The sequence below is a fragment of the Diorhabda sublineata genome, chromosome 5 (genome assembly GCF_026230105.1).
Source record: "Diorhabda sublineata isolate icDioSubl1.1 chromosome 5, icDioSubl1.1, whole genome shotgun sequence".
In the NCBI taxonomy this organism is placed as follows: domain Eukaryota; kingdom Metazoa; phylum Arthropoda; class Insecta; order Coleoptera; family Chrysomelidae; genus Diorhabda; species Diorhabda sublineata.
This window is the reverse complement of record NC_079478.1, coordinates 27,437,887-27,460,177: the sequence shown is the minus strand read 5'-3', so window position 1 is coordinate 27,460,177 and position 22,291 is coordinate 27,437,887. Positions and strand designations below refer to the sequence as shown.

General features: G+C 31.8%; 2 protein-coding genes across 3 annotated transcripts in view; one reads left to right on the top strand and one right to left on the bottom strand.

Moving 5' to 3' along the window:
• The window catches only part of LOC130443949 (neuropeptide F receptor), a 139,850-nt gene that overhangs the window by 4,211 nt on the left and 113,348 nt on the right, over positions 1 to 22,291 (top strand). The window lies entirely within an intron of this gene.
• On the bottom strand, positions 18,428 to 19,327 carry LOC130444698 (uncharacterized). The gene has a single exon (XM_056779974.1). It carries the CDS (start codon positions 19,325 to 19,327, stop codon positions 18,428 to 18,430), a length of 900 nt encoding a protein of 299 aa, XP_056635952.1.

Below are 22,291 nucleotides of genomic sequence, written 5' to 3'. Positions count from 1 at the left end.
AAAACACCAAAAAAAAAACAGTTATATTATATATCAAGTATCTTGCAGTAATTGTGACACTGTCTACATAGGGCAGATATCTCAGTATTTAGAAAATAGATTTAAAGGTCATCAATACGATAAAAAAATTCAAAAATTCAAAAGATTCAAAAATTCTTGAAATGGAATCTAATACACGAAAAAGAGAATTTTTAGAAATGGTTCACATTCATAAGAAGGAAAAGGCTATAAATGATAAAAAAGACCTAGATAATTTAAGTGAAATTTATAGGTCTAGTTTGTAAATTCTATTAAAGCTATAAATAATTTTATATTTGAGAAGAGAGGGCTACGGAAAAATTAATTTTTCTTATTAGGAGAAAGTTCTAGTTTGATTTTATTCTTATTTTGATATTTATGATGAAAATTATGTATTGATTAATATAAATACGCAAATTGTCAGTGTCAATATCACATTTTTATCTATCTTTAAGAAATTATTAAAAAAACTAATTTTGAAACAGAAGAAATCTAAAATCAAGAACATTTAGAAACATAAAGATATCAAAAGGTCTTAGAAATAAGAAATTGAAGAAATAATATTTTATAAGTATTATGAAGAAAAAACGAACAAAGTAGAATTGTGCTTAAAGTGATCCTGTAATTTGATACTTTCGATAGTCATCGAAGATGAATTTGCTTGCTTGTCACTCTTTACAATGTAATCATAAACAAGACAGTATCTGTGGAGTCTCTCGTCTTCGTGTTTACTTGTTTGTTTAGATGTTTAATTTTCATTATGTAGCTTTTACTACATAATTTTAGAGAAATTTTATACTGTAAATAGTGTTTTAATGAGATAAGTATTACATTGACTACTCGAATGAATTCCAACCTCATCTTTCTTCATTCATCGTTTTATGTGAACCGAATTGTACACAATTACTTCGGAAATATGTATTAATTTTTTTAAGATGTGAAAAATAATATGATTTCCCAATTTTTATTTCGCCTTCAGGTTGATTTAGTGAATAGGGCATTAGAAATATTCTCGAAGTGTAATTTAATAGGAAATATATAAATTAGGAAAGAAACCCTCAGTGCTGTTTTGGAGAACCAGTATCGAAGCCTATAGTGAATACAGAAGCTGAAGACCCTTATCAGTTGATGCGAAATGCGTTCCTCACTCTTTTTCCCTTCTGTGAATATTTAATTTCTACTCCCATCTAATAATATTTTTCTCCTGTACTGTTTTTGTATTTCTTTTGAGATATATTGCATATAAATGGATTCTGATTGAGATAGGCACTCAGCAATTCAGCCATTGTGCGACGACATTATGAAGAACTAACTATAGATTGGAGTTTATATCATGGGGATCTACTCCGTGTATCAAGCGAAGAAGCCTACACATATCTATATTATTGATGTGTTCTTCTGTGCTCCCTCCCAGGATGTCTTCTCGAACACCGTGGAGGAAAGTGCATTTGAACGATATGTAGTAGAGTTTCCTCCTCATGGACATTGAGTATTCTACAAATGCCGTATAAAATTTATTATTCTTTTCAACTTATGTGTGTTTCACATTATGAGATATAATTATCCGTCATAATTTATTATTTTGAGAACAACTTCATATAATATATACAAATGTTTGAAAAAAAGATAGTTTATTGTTTAGGTAATTATGGTGTTTTCGCAGTTTTTCGTTCAGTTTATTTCGTCTTTACTTTCATATAGCATTATTTAGGCATTTGACTACTTCCATTTGTACATCGGTTTATTCGAGGTGTCCATTTCTATCGATGTTGTACATCAGATGAATGTTTCAAATTCACATAAAATTCTGAAATTTTAGAAGTTCCAGTTGTAATGGTATGAGAGTTTTATCAAACTACTTGACGTCTCACTTCTATTCCTTATGAACTATGAATTTATTCCTCACACCTTATCAATTTTGAAAATTTTTTGATCAGTTCATATGTGAAATGTTTTTGTTCTGGCGGTTTCGATAGTTTGAATATGTATTTCCGCATAAAAGTTCTGAGTTAGATTATATTTCTACTTTATTGAATCGTACATAATGCTGCCATTAGTTTAGTTTCAAGTTTATTGTACACCATAGATATCTGAAACATCTAACCATCTCCAATAGTCTTATATCATTCAAATTTGGAAAGTCGCGTGTATCAATTTAGAACTTGTCAGTATTTCAGGATTTCAAGTATTTACGTGTGACAATCAGCGAGACAAATGATAGAAGCATAGAAGTGGGAAACATAATCAGCTGAGCATATACACAATAGGAATTTGACCAGTCATTATTTATGTAGCCGAAGCCAAGCGACTGACAGAGGAGAGCGAAGAGGATACCTAATAAGGTTAATGAATCACGACATCGAGAATGAGGTGAAGAATAGTGTAATGACAGTGATAAAAACCCAAAGGCTCAAATTACTTGGACATATTCGAAGGAAATATTCGAAGGTAATAGAGTGGAAGTCAGGTATGGTACGGCCAAGAGGTTAACCCAGAGCACGCTAGGAACAACAAGTTATGCAGGATGCTGAAGCGTTAGGGGTGAGGAGCTAAGAAACAATGGTTGAGGATAGAAAGGCGTGGAACAGTGAAGGAAACAAGTAAGAGACTGTGTTATGCTGGAGAGTGAACAAAAAAAACTCAAAGCAGAGTGATTCATCGCAGAAAATGTGTCCACAGAGCTAGGAAGGGTAGCTATAAATGAGTAGTTCATTTATCATGCTAGGTAGTACTTTCCAACATTTGATGAGGAGATATAATATTAGTCAGAACCTATAATTCTAATAAAATTTTTGTAACTATAAGAATTGAAACTATAATTAACTAGTTCCCTGTTATTTTTCGCATTAGAGAAATTACGAATATTATTGTGCAAACATGTGAATAATACTTGAATGATATTTCTCTATACAGTAGAAATATAATAAAATTGTTCCTAAAAATGTTTTCCAATAAACAATTAATGGAAATGTATCACTTAAAACTATTCTACTACTCAATTGTCAGGAAACTCATCAGATATTGGACATAATGGAGTTTGAAAATTGTAGAACGTTAATGGGTGTTGTCCGAACCAAACGGCATTTTAATAGGTTTAATGAAGTCACGTTCTATTTGAATGTAATTGTTGTGAAATATAATTGCAAAAGTGATAAATCAGGAAAAGACGGGAAATTTTTTTTATATAAAATACAAACGTTATAGTATATGTCCTGTCGTTGCAATTCGAAATTATTTGTACAAACCTTCGTGAAATTTACTATTACGCATGAAATTAATACATTTGAAAACTACCTGATATAATCTTGACTGCCAGAACTCTAACTTGTGTTAATGAGAATTTTTTAGCGATCGTGAATTATATTCATAAATATAAGGAAAGTTATCTATTTGGAAGTTCGTGCAAAGGGATATGCTGTATAAGAAGCTTGTATGTTTCGGATTACTTTGCGAAAAGTTTTAGTTGTGGAAGCTTTTCTATTTGTGACTTTGTGAGTTTGCGACAAGAAAAAAATTTAATGGTAATATATTATATATTCTTGATAATATTCATATCTATCTATATATTTCCAGTCCGATTTCAATGTTTTTTAATTTTTAGAAGATAAAAAGTTTTTTTGAACAATGAAAAAGATGATTCTTGATTAATCATTATGTTTCAGCTGGAGAAAGTAACAAGATAGGGACTTGGATTAGATAGTAAAATATAATAGTGACTTTTTCTTAGGAAAATCATCTTTGATGGGTATTTTAAGTTTAAACGCATCCATACTACTTCTGGACGATTTGGAAGTCCGAAAGATATAGTTACACCAGACAATATCGTAAAGTTCTGAGAATTGAGATGGAATTGAAAGCGATAGTGAATATTATATGAAAGTGTTTTCACTATTTCATATGAGTTATCGAGCTCAAAAAAGCTTTACAAATGAAGATGATTCCTAGCAATAATATATGACAAAGTATAAAACGTGAATTTATCACAATACACCTCGATCAAAACGATAGTTAAATGAGTGGACAATGGAAGTGGAGCAAACAGAAATGCAGCAATCGGCAGGCAAGGCTATGGTGCCTGTATGTTGGGATATAAATCTTCTTTTCCAACTGTTTGGGAAATGAAAAAACAATTAACAGTGAGTATCACTGTACATTACTGAACCGGCGAAAATTATTTTGATAAACGAGGAGAAATTTGATCAAAAAACTTGTTCATTGGACAAAAACTTTCTGAATATCGTTGCGTAAGCGGATTTCTTCCAAACTTTCATGAACATTATCAAATAGATTTTTTTATGACGACGAACTCAAGATCGTAGGTTTTTGTCGTCAAATATACCACTGTAGATTCATATAATACAAAACTCAAACGTCACGTCGGTTTTCTCTATATTGTTATCTCGACTTCTTTGAAAAAAATTCTCCATTTAATTTTGTTCTGTGCGTCTTCTTCTTATCTTTCTATACAAAACTTCCTTATCTCTGTCTTCAACTCATCTATCTACTTTTTCCTTTAAGGTTTTTTCTCTCTTTCTCACTTCTGCTCTTAATATCTATTTCGATATTGCTTAATTATTCATTTTCCTCTCAGATTGAGTTTCTTCAGAAATTTTTGTCAAAATTTTTCCTTCCCACACTTCCAGTTTACTTGCAGCCTTTCTCCATAATATTCATAGATTGGAGCATTAGAGCACTATTGTAAGAAAAGCTGCTTTATAAATTCTAGTTTTCGCTAATTTTGATAGATGTTGTTTTGTTTTCAATTCTTTTTTCCACTTTTTGAATATTCAAATTTTTGATTGTAATTGTTATCCCCAGATATTCAAATTGGGTTACCTTCTCAAAACAATGTTGTATGCCATCGCCAGCTTCTATTGACAAATTGTTGGCTTTTGTGAATTGCCTTTACCACTTGAACATGTTCGCCATTATTGATGCTCCCGACAAGTGTGAATTACGAAGTGTGATTCGTTTTCTACAGATTGAAGGCAATAGTGCTGCAGAAATACATCAGAAAATGAGTCGTGTGTATGGGGAAAAATTGATGAGTGATGGTATTGTGCGGGAATGGCATCAAAAGTTCAAAGATGGCCGTAATGATGTGCATGATGAAGAGAGCTAAGGACGCAAATCTGTTGTTTTAGATGACCTGGTTCAATAAGTTGACAGAATTGTGGGAGGAGAAAATGGATTTTCCCGAAGTTTCAAAGTCTATTTTGTACAATATTGTTACTGAATCGTTAGACTACATTAGCGGAAACTTTCTTTGAAGTGGGTATTGAAAACTTTGTCCACAGATATGACAAATGTCTACAAATGTCTCAATCTCTTCGTTGATTATGTCGAAAAAGAACCGTTAGAACCAATCTCTTGGTAATAAAATTATTGTTTTAAATGAATTTGTCTTTCAATTATAGCCTATCGCAGGTTGGAGAAAAAACGGCCCACGTATATCGTTCGCATAAGTAATACATTGGTATTTCTGTTGATAAATAGTTCCTGTTGTATAGAAAATAGGTTTTTCCCAAGAAATTATTAATTCTTCATTCAATTACAGGTGAATCAATTTGAGTTGATTTCTAGAATGGGGGTGCTCAATCGAAGAGTTTTGTCAAATTACCAAATTATGGATATCAAAATATACAATGGATGCAAATTACGATGATATAGCACGGAAAATGGAGACACTAAGCATATTAAAACAAAACTAAATGAACATTTTAAAAAAAGGTCCCAAATCTTGAAATCTTCTAATCTTGAAAATATTCATTCATTCATAAAAATTTAAACAAAGTATAATGGCATTAATGGATATGCTAGGCAAAACTGATAACTTTTCCTGAGCATATATCAATAGCGAATACTATATGGAGTGTTTGGTTAGGTTGGATCGTTTGAATGCAAAAGTCAAGGGAAAACGGCTTCATTTATCGAAGAAAATCCACTGTTCCAATCCACCAAGTCGGTGGCAACGGTGGTTGAATTGACTTAATTACATTCCGAATTGCATCCTAATCTCATCCATCGTATAGTCCAGATCTGGCCCCCAGTGACTATAAGCTATTCGCTTATATCACAACAATGCTCGCTGGTAAGAAATTCAGCTCAAATGAAGAAGCAATTGCTGAAAATGAAGCCTATTTTGTTTCAATTAGTCACACGACATATTGCGTGTGTGAGAACTTCTCACTCCTTGGGTGGGATGCAATACATTTGTTATTCATTAAAAATCAAACCCTAAATTTTCGCTAATCGGTGTTCAAGGTTTTTGGAAAAGCTTTTTCTTTCCGCAGAATTTATTTTTGAATTTTTATTAATTCTTCAATTCGATATTTTTTGCATGAAATCATGGATTGCTTTGACGTTAATCTGACAGTTTATTATCAGAAATTGTAATTATTGATTTGCATAAAATAATTATGAGAGAATCAACCAATTTTACTTGTCAGCTGGTGCTACCATAAAAGTATAGGAAAAGGTATGAAGTACCGTATCAACACAAGATTTGGTGTAATACAAAAACTGCGGTATTGAAGTATTCATAAAACTTATTGTGTGGATATTCCTTTCTGAAGTTGCTGGAGAGTTTGACTATAACAATTTTATAGATGAGCTCAAAATCCCCTTTCGAGATACATAACTTGTCGACATCTGCTTATGGTTGAAAGCATGATTTTTGTCTGAATCAATATGAAATGTAATACTAACTTTCATATTGTAACCATTTTGCCATTTTGTACTGACTTTTTCAGTATGTGTGCTTTCAGTCACTGAATTTTGTTGATACACCACGCCTGGTACCTTTTTATTTTCGTTAGTTATATATTTGTAAATTGCCATTTCAGCAACCTTGTGAATATTTTCTATACTTGTTATGTCCACCTTTCTTCGAGATATACTAATTCTGGTAATTAAGTAATGAGTGATTAAGTCAAGATGCATTGTTATAATATGAGAATGGGAAAAATGTATTTTGAAAACAAGCATCTAACTCTATTTAGCTATTTATCGATTCCACTTCAGCACTATTCAGATATCAGGTAAACATCTTCAAACTATTAATTTCATCTTATGATAACGGTAACTCAGATACCAGGGAAGAGATTCTCTCTATAATCTTGAAATGAATACAAAATTTCTGGTGATTAAAACATATATATATATATATATATATATATATATATATATATATATATATATATATATATATATATATATATATATATATATAAGTAAGAAGATTTCAATTTTGATAGAGAAACCGGTCTTAAGCTAATAGTTTCAATAAGACTGATATAATTCCTGATTGATAGTTTATACGCTAATAATACTATTCAAGCAACTTTATTCAAAACAGCTAGAGAACCAAATCACATTCCATGCTTAGAGTAGAAATATACTGCAGAAAAAATTAGTAGAGTATTTTTTATTCCCCATCTAAATATTTTCATACCATAAAATATTTTTACCATAAAAACCCCAGCATATTAAATCATCATTTCAGCACAGCTCTCGAGCTTTTTGGGTGGGTTTCCAGTTCCAGTGTTTGAAAGATGTACGGACTGTAATCTAAATGGAAAATGAATGATTCTTTGGAAGAAAATTTCAGGAGTATTGAAAATTATATCTTAAGCAGCAAATTCTTTACACTAATAATAATTTTGGGACCACCTTTTCTATTTGAATATAATTATACATTAGATTGTTAAATTGTTTTGATTTTTCAGATAACATATTACTCTTTCTCTTACACGATGATGGGGGCAGAAGCAGTAAAACAACAGAATATAACCAAGTTATATTATTTATATATTTTTTATATTATTATGTTATATGAATTTATCAAAATTTTCAATGCAAAACGGAAAATCGTAGCACAAATTTAGTTTTCTCTCAAATATTCCAAAAGTAGTTACAAAATATCCACTGAATTTTTTAATTGTAGTGGGTAAAGTTTGATCAAGAGAAGCTTGTGATTATCTAGCTAACAACTTTTGAGTATCCTTTCCAATAGGCTATGATAAACTTTTTCTATCTGTTGGATTGAACAGTGATGCTAGAAGACGATTAAGTAATTGCTTGAGTGAAGCATTGCTATTGTTTAATTATGAATTATTGAGAGGTCACCTAAAGCACCTGGCTGTCTAACTTAAATATATGAATAAATATTTATTACGACAGATAAAATACATATTATTTCATGTAACTTTTCACATAATACGATAATTTTATTGAAACAATTGTCTTCACTTTTAAATACATGGATTTTTAATAAAACCCTTAATCAATAAATTGATCATAATTATTTATTTGAAATTAGTATATAAACTCCAGTATATAAAAAGAAATTTAACTCATCCAAAGACTAAATAAAAATTCACTCAATAACTGATAGGAATGTTTTATATTTGAAACTCTAAATTATTCAACAGTATAATTTCAAAATAAACTGTTTTTATTGAGTGTGGTCATATTAACTGTTGTATTTTATTACTTTAATTACCATATCACATATTTCAACAACTGGTGGGTATACAGGAGATTGAGAAGCATTTATAAACCATGAAATAAAAAAATGAAATTATAATAATACGAAATTTTCAATAAGGAGATATGAGTAATTTTTTTTTCAATAATATATATATATATATATATATATATATATATATATATATATATATAAATGTTCATGTTATTTTGTTCGGTGTCCTGGTGTCCTATGATAAAAACATGATTATATCCAAATGATATTTTTTTAAATGCGTGGACTAGGATGCGTAAAGTTTGTACATAACACATTACTCATAAAGTCGTGTGACTAACGAAGAAAAACACATTTTTTTGTCAAAAATTTATTTTATTTATCAATTTCATCTCCTTCCATCATTATGGCCTCGGATATCTCACGTAATTTCAATTTACGATTAGATATACCAATTTGTAGACTTTTTTGATGTTTGAGTAACTACCTCAATTGGACGACCAGAACGTTCATCATCATGGATCTGTTTAAATTCACTTTTTTCTGACTGATCGAAATGTCATTAAATTTTACACATAGTCTTTTGAAAGCTAGTACTTCATAAGTAAGAAATGGATTTGATATTGGCATCTGTGTGTATGAATGGTGAACGGAAAACAAAAGTTGTTTCGTGGCTTTTTACAATTAAAAAAATGTTTTGTAGTTTGAAGCATAATCAGTTCTTTTTGTGAAAGTGTTCAGTCTAGTTTATCAACCCGAATTTCATGCCATCCCAATGTCTCTACACGGTACCTAATGATGTCGACATTTTTGTTATACATTTTTTCAATGTCAACAGCATCTGATTCTACATTCCAAAATAATTTTTGCAACGAAAATTCTAAAATGTTATGGTCATCTTTTTGGAAACGAATTTATTAAACAGATAAATAAAGTATCTGCGAATGACTGAAACATGGCGCAAGCGAAGAGAATATTATTTATTCGGAAAACATATTTTTCGAAAACGAGAAAAGGATAACAGAAAAGACTATGAACATTGCAGGAGACCACCAAATCCAAATAACTGAACCTGAACCAAGGACTGGTATTCGAGGACCTAATTGACTATCTAGTTATCAAGAGGAGGACAAACAACCATCATGCTGGCGCTGAGGACCACGCTCAATCTGAGTAAAGTCATCCCTATACTTATTATACTGTTTCTAGTGGTAATAAAGCCCCTTCTACAGATTGTGGAGAGGATACACCCATTGCGAACCACAGAATCGAAAAGAAGAGGAAAGCTGGTAACTTCCATTAAGCCCATGAAAGTAGGAAGGAAAGGTAGCACCAGAGAACATTCACGACCCCATCGGTAGTTATGGAGGATAGATGGAAGCTCATCGCAGAATACATTATTTTTTGAGGGATGAATTTTGGAAAGAGCGAGTTTGGACAAACTCCCGTATCTGTGTAATAAATATTACAAAAACGACCACATTTGGAATCATAGTGAATCCGAATATTAAGTGGATTGTGAAAATGCATTTTATTTGTTGAGCTGTGTAGTGTACAATATACAGATAAATCATTTAGGTTTTGTCATAATTCATACTTCAAAATTATAATTCGTGAAACCAGAAGAGAAGTGATTCTAATTGGTAGAGTATGCAGGTTATTGGAGGGAGAGAATTATATTTGATTCAGATCAACTGAACAAAAATTTTGTTACTCTTGGAATTCTATTTCTCTTTCTCAAACTCTTTCCATTCTACTTCTTCGTGGCCTATCAAGCGAAAATGTTAAATGCAGATATTTTATCATAATTTTGCAACTAAAAAATTTTCATTGTGTAAATATATCATTCATCATTTTTGAATTGATTTGCTATAATTTTTTTTCTTGATACTCTTGATTTCCATTTATTGGATGAATAAATCGCGAAGAAAAGTATTAATACTTGGAAAACCCTAATAAAATAATAACTGATACAATTAACTTTCAACTAAATGCAGAATTCAATTCACGAGAAGTATTAAATGATAACGGAAAACGACTTCAATCCGTTCAGCTTTTTGTATTATGAGATTTATCAGAATATTCACAAAAAGCATTTTTTGCATTTGTGTGATATTATTCCGCACATTAACAAAACATATATTGACATTATTTTACCTCTATTCCAGACATTTCTGTAAATTCGAAAAAAGGTAAATCAATATTCAAATCAGTTTTCGAAGGAACATCGGAATATTTGGACAGTCTGATATTAATATGACATTGAACTCTTACGAGGTGAGAATAGTATATTTTGAAACAAGTAAAAAAAGTAACATATTTCTCCCGAGCACAGACGATCGTTGATACAATGGAGGGTGGATATTTAGAAAATCATCTGAGAATATGAAAAAAGTGTCCATCGACATGTGTGGGTGGGCTACGCATGTCCTTTGTATTTTCAATAATGAACTTGAGTCAAAAATTATTTATCTACATCCATACCATACACTCTGTTCATACCAGCGCCTTACTGAAAGGTTTTTGAACTGTTATTCATAGTTTACAGAAACTTATTCAAATTCTCTCCCATATAAAATATTTCTTTCAACCTTTACCCTCCATATCTGGTACAAACCAATGAGGAGTGCATGAAATCAAGTGAGGAAGAAATATGTCATTCCTCACCTGTCGTGATTTATCTACGGATGCGATATTTTGATGTGTTTTTAATTAAAATACATAATTCATTTTATATTAACTATTTTCATATTTTTCCTTCACTGTAGTAATAAACAATTCTATTCAAACAATTTTGAGTAGTAACTCCTGATAGCTCGTTTCGCATAAACACTTGTATTAAGCTTCTTGTGGCGATGGAGATTGAATCAAAGCAACATTGCTGGATTTTTAATCATCATCGCTTTTTATAGAATTGCTAGTGCATAAATTGACATAGTTGCAGATGAGCTTGGGAATCAATGCCTTGTATATAATCCCAGATTTCAAATTTATTTACTCCCACGAGCTGCTTTGGACAGTTCATATTTGTGTAAATTGGAACAAAGCGTTTCTAATCCATACATGATCGAAACTTTATATATTTTTGGTAAGTTTGGAAGAATTCTCCAATGTAAAATTTCTAGGAAGTTTGATTTTAGTATCAGGTAATTTCATTGAAACGGTTGAATCTCCTTAATCTGAAGCAGACTGAGAATGAACTTAGAAATGGATAATGCTTTTTTAAACATATTCTTACCTCAGAAACTGAGATATCTTACTGTTTGTGAATGTTTCTGATATAAGTTTCAAAGATTATCGTAGTTTATTCATGAAAATTATTCACCTTGGGTTGCATTCTGTAATACATAAAGTTACATAAGCGATTCATATTTTTGTCTTGATGTGCTTGGTAGCAGCTTATTGCCAACATCGCATGTTTTTTCGTTTTTTCAACTATATATACAAGGATATATCGAAAAATTCTTAGCATACTATAGAACCAAACAAAATTTCATGGTCAAAATATTTTATTACTCAACATATTCTCCTCTTGATTAGATACATTTATTACAGCGAAACCACAACGTCTCTAGACCTTTCAAAAAAATGTTTCTTCTTGCTCTGCAAATCAGACCTCCACAGCTTTTATAACCTCCTCGTTTGAAGAAAATTTACGACCTTTTAAACTTTTTTTCAGTTTAGGAAAGAGATGATAGTTGGAGGGAGCCAAATCTGGTGAATAAGGTTTTTCTAGTAATTCAAACCCTAAATCACGAATGTTTTACACGGCAACATGAGATTTATGTACAAGGGCGTTATCCTGCATAAACAAAACACCTTTGGATAGCTTTCTGGGTCTCTTCTTATAACTTTTGTCCCGTAGAGTGGTCAGAAATGTCGAATAGTAATCTTCAGTTATTGATCTACCCTTATCTAAAAAATCAATCATGATTACTCTATGGCAATCCCAGAAAACTGAAGTAAGAACTTTTCAAGCAAATTTTTGGACACGAGTCTGATTAGATCTTGGAGAACCAGAGTGTCGCCATTCCATCGACTGTTGCTTTGTTTCTGGATCGTATAAATGTACCCAAGTCTCATCCATAGTAACAATTCGGTTTAAGAAGTCTACTTCGTTTTCAAATCGAGCACAGATTGAACGCGATGCTTCTACCCTTGTACACTTTTGGTCAACATTCAAACATTTGAAGATCCATTTTGCAGCAATTTTCCTCATGTCCAAATTGACGTGAACTATATGATGAACGCGTTCGTATGAAATATTCAGTACTTCAGATATTCGTTTTAGCCGAATCAGACAGTCTGATGAAATAATGTCATGAACTGCATCGATATTTTGGGGGACTGACACAGAAACTGGCCTTCCCGAATGGTCATCACCTTCAATGGAAAATTTACCTCTTTTGAAGCTTGCAGCCCAATTTTTCACGGTCGCCTACGAAGGACATTGATCACCAAGGGTATTATGCATATCTTCGTAAATCTGCTTACCTTTTAACCCTTTTAAAGATAGGCACTTGATGATTTTTCTTTTAATTTATTGCATAAATCTGGTTTACTTTTTTAACGCAAAACTTTACACTGACATTTCTAATAAGTTATTGTTCGTTGCTATGGTAACGCAATATTTTGTTTATGCATGGAACTGGTCTAGGCTAATTAGATATCAATACATCCTCGTATAAGTGTATTAACAAACTCATTTCCTCCATATTCTGTAATATATAATATTCAACAAGTCTGAACTGTTTCAGTATAAAAACAACAATGAAACCATTTCCGATTGAAAAAATAACAGCAATAATAATTGTGTAGTATATCAGTTGTGTTTTCAAGGAAACGCCGTCAAGTGTTCAACGACCTTAGTAGATATTAAGATCTAATCGTCGGCGGTGCATCGTCAATATGCAAAATATGCCGTTTCAACTTTATATGTAACAATTCATGTTGGATTCAGATTATCATAACCATGAGAATTTATTTATCATTATAGTGACGGATACTTTTTACTGCGTGAGAAGTTTCCACTTTTAGGAACCTATGCAAACGATGAGATAATTGTGTAAAATTTTCTAATATCTGTAGAAAAATAATTCGATCAACTGACATTTATTGTGATTATATGGTTATTGAGGATACATTTGGATTCGTTTTTTAATTCAAATAATTATAATGAGGATTGAATGATAAGATACAATATTTTCACAAGCCTTCATACTATTTTTAATAATAACTTATCAATATTCTTCAAACTATATAACTTTTTGGTCCACTGATTTATGTATCGTTTTTAAGTGATAACAATAATAATTTCTGGAGGAAAATCTGGGTATCTTCTCTTGTTACTTTTTTGATAGTTGGGTTAACTTGAAAAGTGCAATAATTTGTACAGTCATTTCGAATAATTCTTCTGATATTCAGTGATTTTTCTCTTCATAAAGCTTCTTCTTGGCAGTATAAAATTAGAAATACATGATAATCGTGATTAATCATGGAAAGAAATAAACTGAAGGTGTTAGAAGTTATTGACCTTGGTGAATGTATATCATCAATTGTTTATATATCCGAAGTATTCATCGATTTAATGGAATTAAGAATCTAAAAATACTGTTTATAACTCTAAACAGACAATCATTTTTGAAAAGATAACAAACTATGATTTGAATTATATGAGTAATGTATACAGACACCAACACATTCGTTCCATATTTCATGTTATTTAAAAAATAATGTCTAACTGGAATTTTAGTATTTCAGCGTCTTCATTGCAATCGATGCAAACTCAAACACAAGCACAATATTTTGACTTTATATATATATATATATATATATATATATATATATATATATATATATATATATATATATATATATTATATTTCAATTTTAGGTCTTTTCTGATTTAAAATGAGTTTATTTTTGAAAGTTTTTGAAATAAAGAATAAATTTTGACGTTTCGACTAATATTTAGATGCATTATCATATTATATATATACAGTGGGTATACTTAAGCTGGAACCATATGGAAAACTTTTTATTAGTGGTTTTATTGAAAAAAATATTCGTTATCAAAAATTCTGCATGGTCCAAAAGTTAAAATGTAACAATCAGATATCAATTTTTTTAAGTAGTATACGAGGTTTGTCAAAAAATTTGAATATTGGGCAAGAGTAAAATATCTTTATTTTTCACAATTCAGAAAAATTATGAAGTGAAATTGTTTTGAATTGGAAGTAATATTCAAATATCAATTGCAACCATTTATTACGAAAATTCAGGTTTTGTGATTATTTACTAATCATTCCGTATTAATTATTCTGGCTGGATACAATTCATCTCTCTTACCTGTTAAAAATATGATAACCTTTCTATTTATTACTATTTTTCAACAACCTTGCAAATTACATACATAATCAATGCATAATAATTATTCATTGTAGAAATTGAAAAATCCATACAAAGATTATTTATCAAACAGAAGCAAAAATAATTAAATTTTAATTCAATGTCCTACAGCTTCCCCATACCCACCTTCTCTTTGTAAACATTTAATTGTTCTTCTGTCAAACTCTTGTATTAGTTTCCGTATCATATTTGAAGTAATTTTTTGGCATTCTTTAGAAACAGTCCTCCCCACATGGTCTACATCATAAAATTTTTGTAGATATTGTGCGGCATTCAAGAAATGTCTAAAAAACAAAAAGGTTAAACTAATTCATTTTTGTACACACCACACCATTTGAAAATATTTGCCACTGTATCTTCACTTACTAAAGTAGTTTGGATTGCAGGTGCCATTTTTCTTAATGACATTTTTGGGTCTTCTACCACAGAAAGCATCCCTCCAAATTCAGTGTCTTCATTTGCAACCCGTTTTCGGCGTTTATTCTTAAATTTATTTTCAATACTTCCACTAGCCTCAAATTTATTTAAAACTGTTGAATGCCTAATGTTTCTATGTCCATTTAAAAATATTTGAGGCCTCTTTACGTGTTTTGTAATTGTCTCCAACAAATTAGCAGAAGTTCTATTCTTCTCTATTCTAGATTGCGTTAAATTTTATCCCGCCAGAATAATTAATACGGAATGATAATCACAAAACCTAAATTTACATGATAAATAGCTGTAATAGCATACTTGAATATAACTTTTTGTACGTTATTTTTTAGTTCATTTGTAATGGCAAATAAAACACTTAACTTTCTTCTTATTCACCTTTACTACATCATTAAACTATAAACAAATAAGTATTGGACTGTATTAACTGTTTAACTAAATTGTACATTGAAACTAAAACATTTATCCACTCTTGCTAATTGACATAAACCAAAATACATAATATATAAATATATTATAAGATAGTGATAAGTGTTACATTTCTTTTTCTATTTATCTTTTGCCCAGCGTTAGCCGACGGGACAGCAAAAAAGGTCTAAAAATAGAAACCACAATACAGCTTGTTGCCACGGTAACAAAATTCAGTATATGCGGCGAACAGATTAATAACAAGAAAGAAATATACATATATACGAGGTGCGTTCACAACATACCCCCCACCTTGGAAGAATATCTTCCAAAATAAACCAAAAGTCTAATCAAAATCACAAGTCATTATAAGATAACAAATCTTGGACAAAGCCCGTTTAATGATTCCGGTACGAGTCCTTATTTCTGTTACTCGGCATCTTCCATCAGGGCCAAGAATTAGCTTCACAATACGTCCAAGCTTCCATAGTGTTGGGGCCAGATGGTCATCTTTAATAACCACCATTTGATTTTCTTTCAAACCTGGTTGCAACAGTTTCCATTTGGAAGTTCAGACAAGTACTCTTTGGACCACCGTTGCCAGAAATGTTGATACATCTTTTGAATCTGCTGCCATTTATCCAGTCTGTTTTCTTTAATATCTTGATAATCCCCATCTGGCAGAGACGTGAGTCGTTTACCAACAAGGAAATGACCAGGACATAGGACATCAAAATCATTAGGACTAGAGGACATAGGAACCAAAGGTCTGGAGTTTAGAATGGCCTCTACTTGCGTAAGAAAAGTGGACAAACCTTCGAAGGTTAAATAATATGTTCCCAAGACACGCTTTAAATGGTATTTACAGGACTCAACCCCCGCCTCTCATAAACCTCCAAAGTTTGGCGAATGAGCAGGTATAAAATTCCAATTTACATTATCTTTTTCAAGCTATTCTTGTAATTTAGAGGATTGTGAAATCAAGAAATTTCCAAAATCCTTCAAATCTGAAGAAGCTCCAACAAACGTAGTGCCGTTATCACTAAAAACATTGCTAGGGATACCCCTTCTTGACACAAACCGCCTAAAACACGCAATAAAAGCTGCTGATGTAAGATCACTCACCAACTCAAGGTGGATAGCTTTGGTACTAAAGCACACAAACAGGGCGATGTACGCTTTTATTAAACGAAATCCACGACCAGTTTTATTTCTTATCATTCTGGGACCCGCATAGTCCACACCTACATTTTGAAAGTGCAAAGAAGCTCGTACACGCAATTCAGGCAGCACACCCATAATTTGACTTGCTTGACCCTTATCGGGATGAGCTCTAAAACATTTAATACAATTTCTAGTAATCTTGCGCACTAGATTCCTGCCTCCAACAGGCCAATATTTTTCGCCTAACGAACTTAACAAAAGTTGTGGGCCAGCGTGCAGAAGTCTTTCATGCTCATATAAAACTAATAGCACTTTGAACTTATGTTTTGATGACAACAATATCGGGTGCTTCTCATAATACTTCAAATTAGAACACTGCAACCTACCCCTTACCCTTAGAATAGCACAGGAGTCCAAAAAGGGGGCTAGACCAACTAGCTTTGAAGACCTCAAAGACGCGTTATGCTTTAAATTGTTTATTTCTGTCAAAAAGTACTAAAATTATCAAGGTTTGTAAAGCCTTTTGTTTTTCGCATGCTGTTGGATTACTGCCACCAAATTTAGCAGTCCTCTTAGACTTTATTATTTCAATAAATCTTAGAATGTACACCATGTAATTTATTAATTTGTTAAAACTTGAAAATCTGTCATAATTAATAAACCCTTCAAGACAATATTTTCAAAATTACAAACACCAACTTTTCGTTTTATTTGCGGAATTTCAGACATAATTGGGATTTGCCCATGATCATGTAGCCAGGAAGGAACCTTCCACTACAGATCTAGCTCCATCAGCTTAGATGGATCGCAACCACGAGTCAAGATGTCAGCAGGATTTTGCTAAGACTTTACATAAAACCAGTCACTTACATCTGTTTTTTCTTGGATCTGGGCAACCCGATTAAAAACAAAGGGTTGCAACAGATGCGGAGATGTCGAAATCCAATTTAGAACCACTGTCGGGTCACACCATAGAAAAACAGCAACAAACTTAACAGACATACAAGTTTAAATTCCTTCAACAAGGTGTACCAACACTAAAGCTCCACTTAGCTCTAGTCGAGGGATGGTCAATGATTTAAGTGGTGCCACTTTTGATTTCCCAGAAATTAATGAAATCCTGAGACAACCATTCTTATCGACACTTCTTATATACACGCAAGCACCAGAGGCTTCCATACTGGCGTCACAAAATCCGTGTATTTGGATCTCCACTGGATCCAAACATATAACTTGTCGTTCAATCTCGCATTCATTTAAAACAAAGAATTTTTTTCTTAACTTTCTCCAATAAATAAAATAAGTTTGAAGGCAAAGATTCGTCCCAACTTATTTTTAACTGCCATAGTCTTTGCAGATAAATTTTAACCAAAACTAAGCTAGGGCTTAATAACCCAAGAGGATCAAAGATTTTTGAAATATCTGAGAGGATGCTACGTTTGTTTACTTTAGAAACATTGGTTGGAAAATTTATATAATACATTAACACATCCTTTTCAAAAGACCAGTACAAACCTAATGTCTTATTGGAATTCCTCTTCTCCAAAAATATACATCTTCCTCTGAACTAGACGATCTTTGAATACCAGCAATGACCTCAGGCCGATTTGATATCCACTTCCTTAAATTAAATCCAGCACCTCCAAGAATTTCTTTAACTTGTTTACACACATCAATCATTTCAGTAACAGAAGACTCTCTACAGAGCATATCATCCACGTAAAATTCATGCAATATAACATTAGAAGCCTCTGGATGTGCTTCAAGATTGTCCAATCCTAACTGCTTCAAACAGCGTATGGCCAAGTACGCTGCTGACCTGGTACCATAGGTAATAGTATTTAAAGTATACTCCTGAACATCTTCATCAGGTTTTCTTCTCCATAAGATTTTTTGAAGACATCTTTGTTCTGAAACCACCCAGACCATACGATACATTTTTTCAATGTCTGCACAAACAACCACATTAAACTGCCCAAACCTACGCAGAATATCCAATAAGTCGTCCTGAATAACCAGCCCGGTATGTTGGATATCATTCAGTGACATACCAGTATCAGTAGAAGCAGAACCATTGAAGACAACTATAAGTTTAGTTGTTTGGCTTTGCTCGTTTAATACACCATGGTGTGGAAGAAAATATGATATGCCACCAATCGAAGTCTCATCACAAAGTGTCATATGACCCATTTGCTCATATTCATTCATAAAAGAGAAGTACATGTCCTTTAAAATGGGGATTTTATTTAACCTCCTTTCCAATGAGTAAAACCTACCCAAAGCATGACTTCTGGAGTCACCCAGCTTGTCTATAGAATCACAAAGTGGAAGCTGCACAACAAACTTCACATCATCAGTACATCTATATGTGGTTTTATCAAACATATCTTCACAAAAATGACTTTCTTTTGACATTGTTGAGGTTACAATTGATGGAGGCTCCTCAACCTGCCAGAATTTCTCTAACTGGTCCTAAATACATGGTGTTGTTTTGACAAAGTTGCATAATCTAATTGTAGCTTCCCCCAATGAGTTAAGCGATCTAAAATTTTTAACTAAAGTGTTCAACATTTTCCGAAGATCAACAGCATTTTCCTTTTGTATTTCTGGCAAATTAACCAAACATTTTAAGTTATTATTAACCAACAAAGAAGTATTGTTAAACTTTTCTAATAGTAGGTTCTAAGCAACATCATACCCACTATCAGAATATTCGAGTGTGCCAATAAACTGTTTTGCGTCCACGTCCAATGCGCCCATAAGAAAATGAAATTTTTCTATATTATCCAATCTTTCATTTTTGTGAACCAAAGAAGGTATCCCTGAACTCCAGCCAATTTTCAGATTTTCCAGAAAAGGTAGGAATTGGAATTGGCGGAAGTTTTGGCAATGCTTTTAGATCCACATGTTCATGTTTACTACGATGGGAATTTGAACCTGAAGGTGTCGATCTTACAGATTCTTTTTTATTATCTAGCTCATAGAAATTGTGTTTTGTCAGTAAATTACGCGGTAACGTTGAAAACCTATAAAAATTATCCTCGAAATTCTGACGTTCTGTAAACTGATTTTCCAACTCATCCTCATCCGCCAAAAATTCTATCTCATTCTGAATCGCATCAAATGCCGGTAACAATTCGGCCATTTTTTCTAAGCGCATATCTAATTCCACAAAAAAGGCCCTATCAACACCATCCGTTAACGTTTCCAAGGAAGCATTAAACTTGTCAAAATAAGCTTTAAACATTGTTAACTTAGACATTAAACTACCACGCTTTTTTACCAAATATTTGAACTCTTCACCCATTTTGCTTACGTTAGCAGAGAAGAAAGTCGAGGTTTAAAGGGAAAAATATTGAAAGGAAATACTCACAATCTCCAAGAAATTTTTCTTTGTGTTTTTGTACTTTATCGGTCCGCTCAAATCCAATATCTAAGCAGCACAACAATCCCAGGAATTTTTAGCATCCAAAACCAAATTGTTCTTATCACTAGTGCTCCAATAATATCATTCTTGTGAACCAAAACCAATAGCTTGCTGCAATAGTCCCAATAACTACGCGAGCAATGTATATTTGCACAAAACACAACCAAAACCAATATCCAATAGTTAATAGCCACGAAGATTACACCAAAGCCCACTGGATTCTTCAATATCCTGCTCGAAGGACCATTTATATGTACAGGAGATTCCTGATTACGTTATTTTTTAGTTCATTTGTAATGGCAAATAGAACACTAAACTTTCTTCTTATTCACCTTTACTACATCATTAAACTATAAACAAATAAGTATTGGACTGTATTAACTGTTTAACTAAATTGTACATTGAAACTAAAACATTTATCCACTCTTGCTAATTGACATAAACCAAAATACATATTATATAAATATATTATAAGATAGTAGCTGCGCTAATAATCACACGCACGCTACCAACGTCAAAAAGCAAGTGTTACATTTCTTTTTCTATTTATCTTTTGCCCAGCGTTAGCCGACGGGACAGCAAAAAATGTCTAAAAATAGAAACCACAATACAGCTTGTTGCTATGGTAACAAAATTCAGTATACGCGGCGAACAGATTAATAACAAGAAAGAAATATACATATATACGAGGTGCGTTCACAACACTTTTAATTCCAAACAACTTTACACTCAAAGATTTTTCTGAATTGTAAAAAATAAAGATACTTTACTCTTGCACAAAATTCAAATTTTTTGACAAATCTCGTATACTGCTTCAAAAAATTGATATATGGTGCATTTCAACTTTTGGACCATGCAGAACTTTTTATCAAGAGTAACTTTTTTCAAAAAACCACTTAAAAAAGTCTTCCATATGGTTTCAACTTAAGTAGACCTGTATATATGAATTTCTTTAATCTCTTATTTCTTAGATCTTTTGATATGTTTATGTATGCTTCTTAATGTTCTTGATTTCATGCCTCTTCTATTTTGAAATTATTTTTTTCTTGATAATTTTTGAAAGAGATAAAAAAATCAAAATATGGAGAAGAAAATTTCACAATTTTATGTACAATGCGACACAATTATATTAGATAATATGAAATAACGATTTGGAGTTTTAATATTTATAATACAATATTAATATATTACACCATACTAAATATTGAATTATGCCCGTCTATGGTAGATTATAGAATTCTTCCACAGAATAATAAGGTTTTTCAAGCAGAAATGTCTTTGTCAATCTTTGGAACTTGTTAAATGTATTTGCTACTATTAATTCTGAAGGTAGATTGAATAAATTTTTGGTATTGAAGAAGATGGTTTATCAGAAACAATGAAACTTCTCGCCCAATTCTAAGTTAATTACTCAACATTTCTGAACAATAAGCTGGCATAAATATTGAATTATAAGGCTTGTTTAATATGATGTAAAATGTTAAAAATGTGATAGGTCACACTGAATGTAACCGTAAACAGATTTATAACTGACAAAATTAAAAAGTTTTGTCTAAATTTGGGGAAAAAATCTGTCAAATAAATTCCTATTTCCTAACGCATCTCAGTATATTTTTCGCTTTTCGAATCCTTAAGAAATACTGATTTTTTATCTAATGTTCCCTATACATAAATGCCATAATTTCGGAGTTATAACTACATTTGCGTTATCTCGGCCGAAGTTGAAATAATACTTTTAGATGGCTATGACTGCTAAGTACAGTAACAAATTTGAAGTTTCAATGAATTATTATGGTTGAAGTTTATTGAAAGTCACAATGGATCGTTTATCTGAAAAAGAACCAATTGATATTTCAGTGAATAAGTCAACAAGAAACGTGTAATATCTTCAATAATTCATATCCTAACTAAAATCCCTTTACAAGAACTACTGTCATTAAATGAGTTAGAAA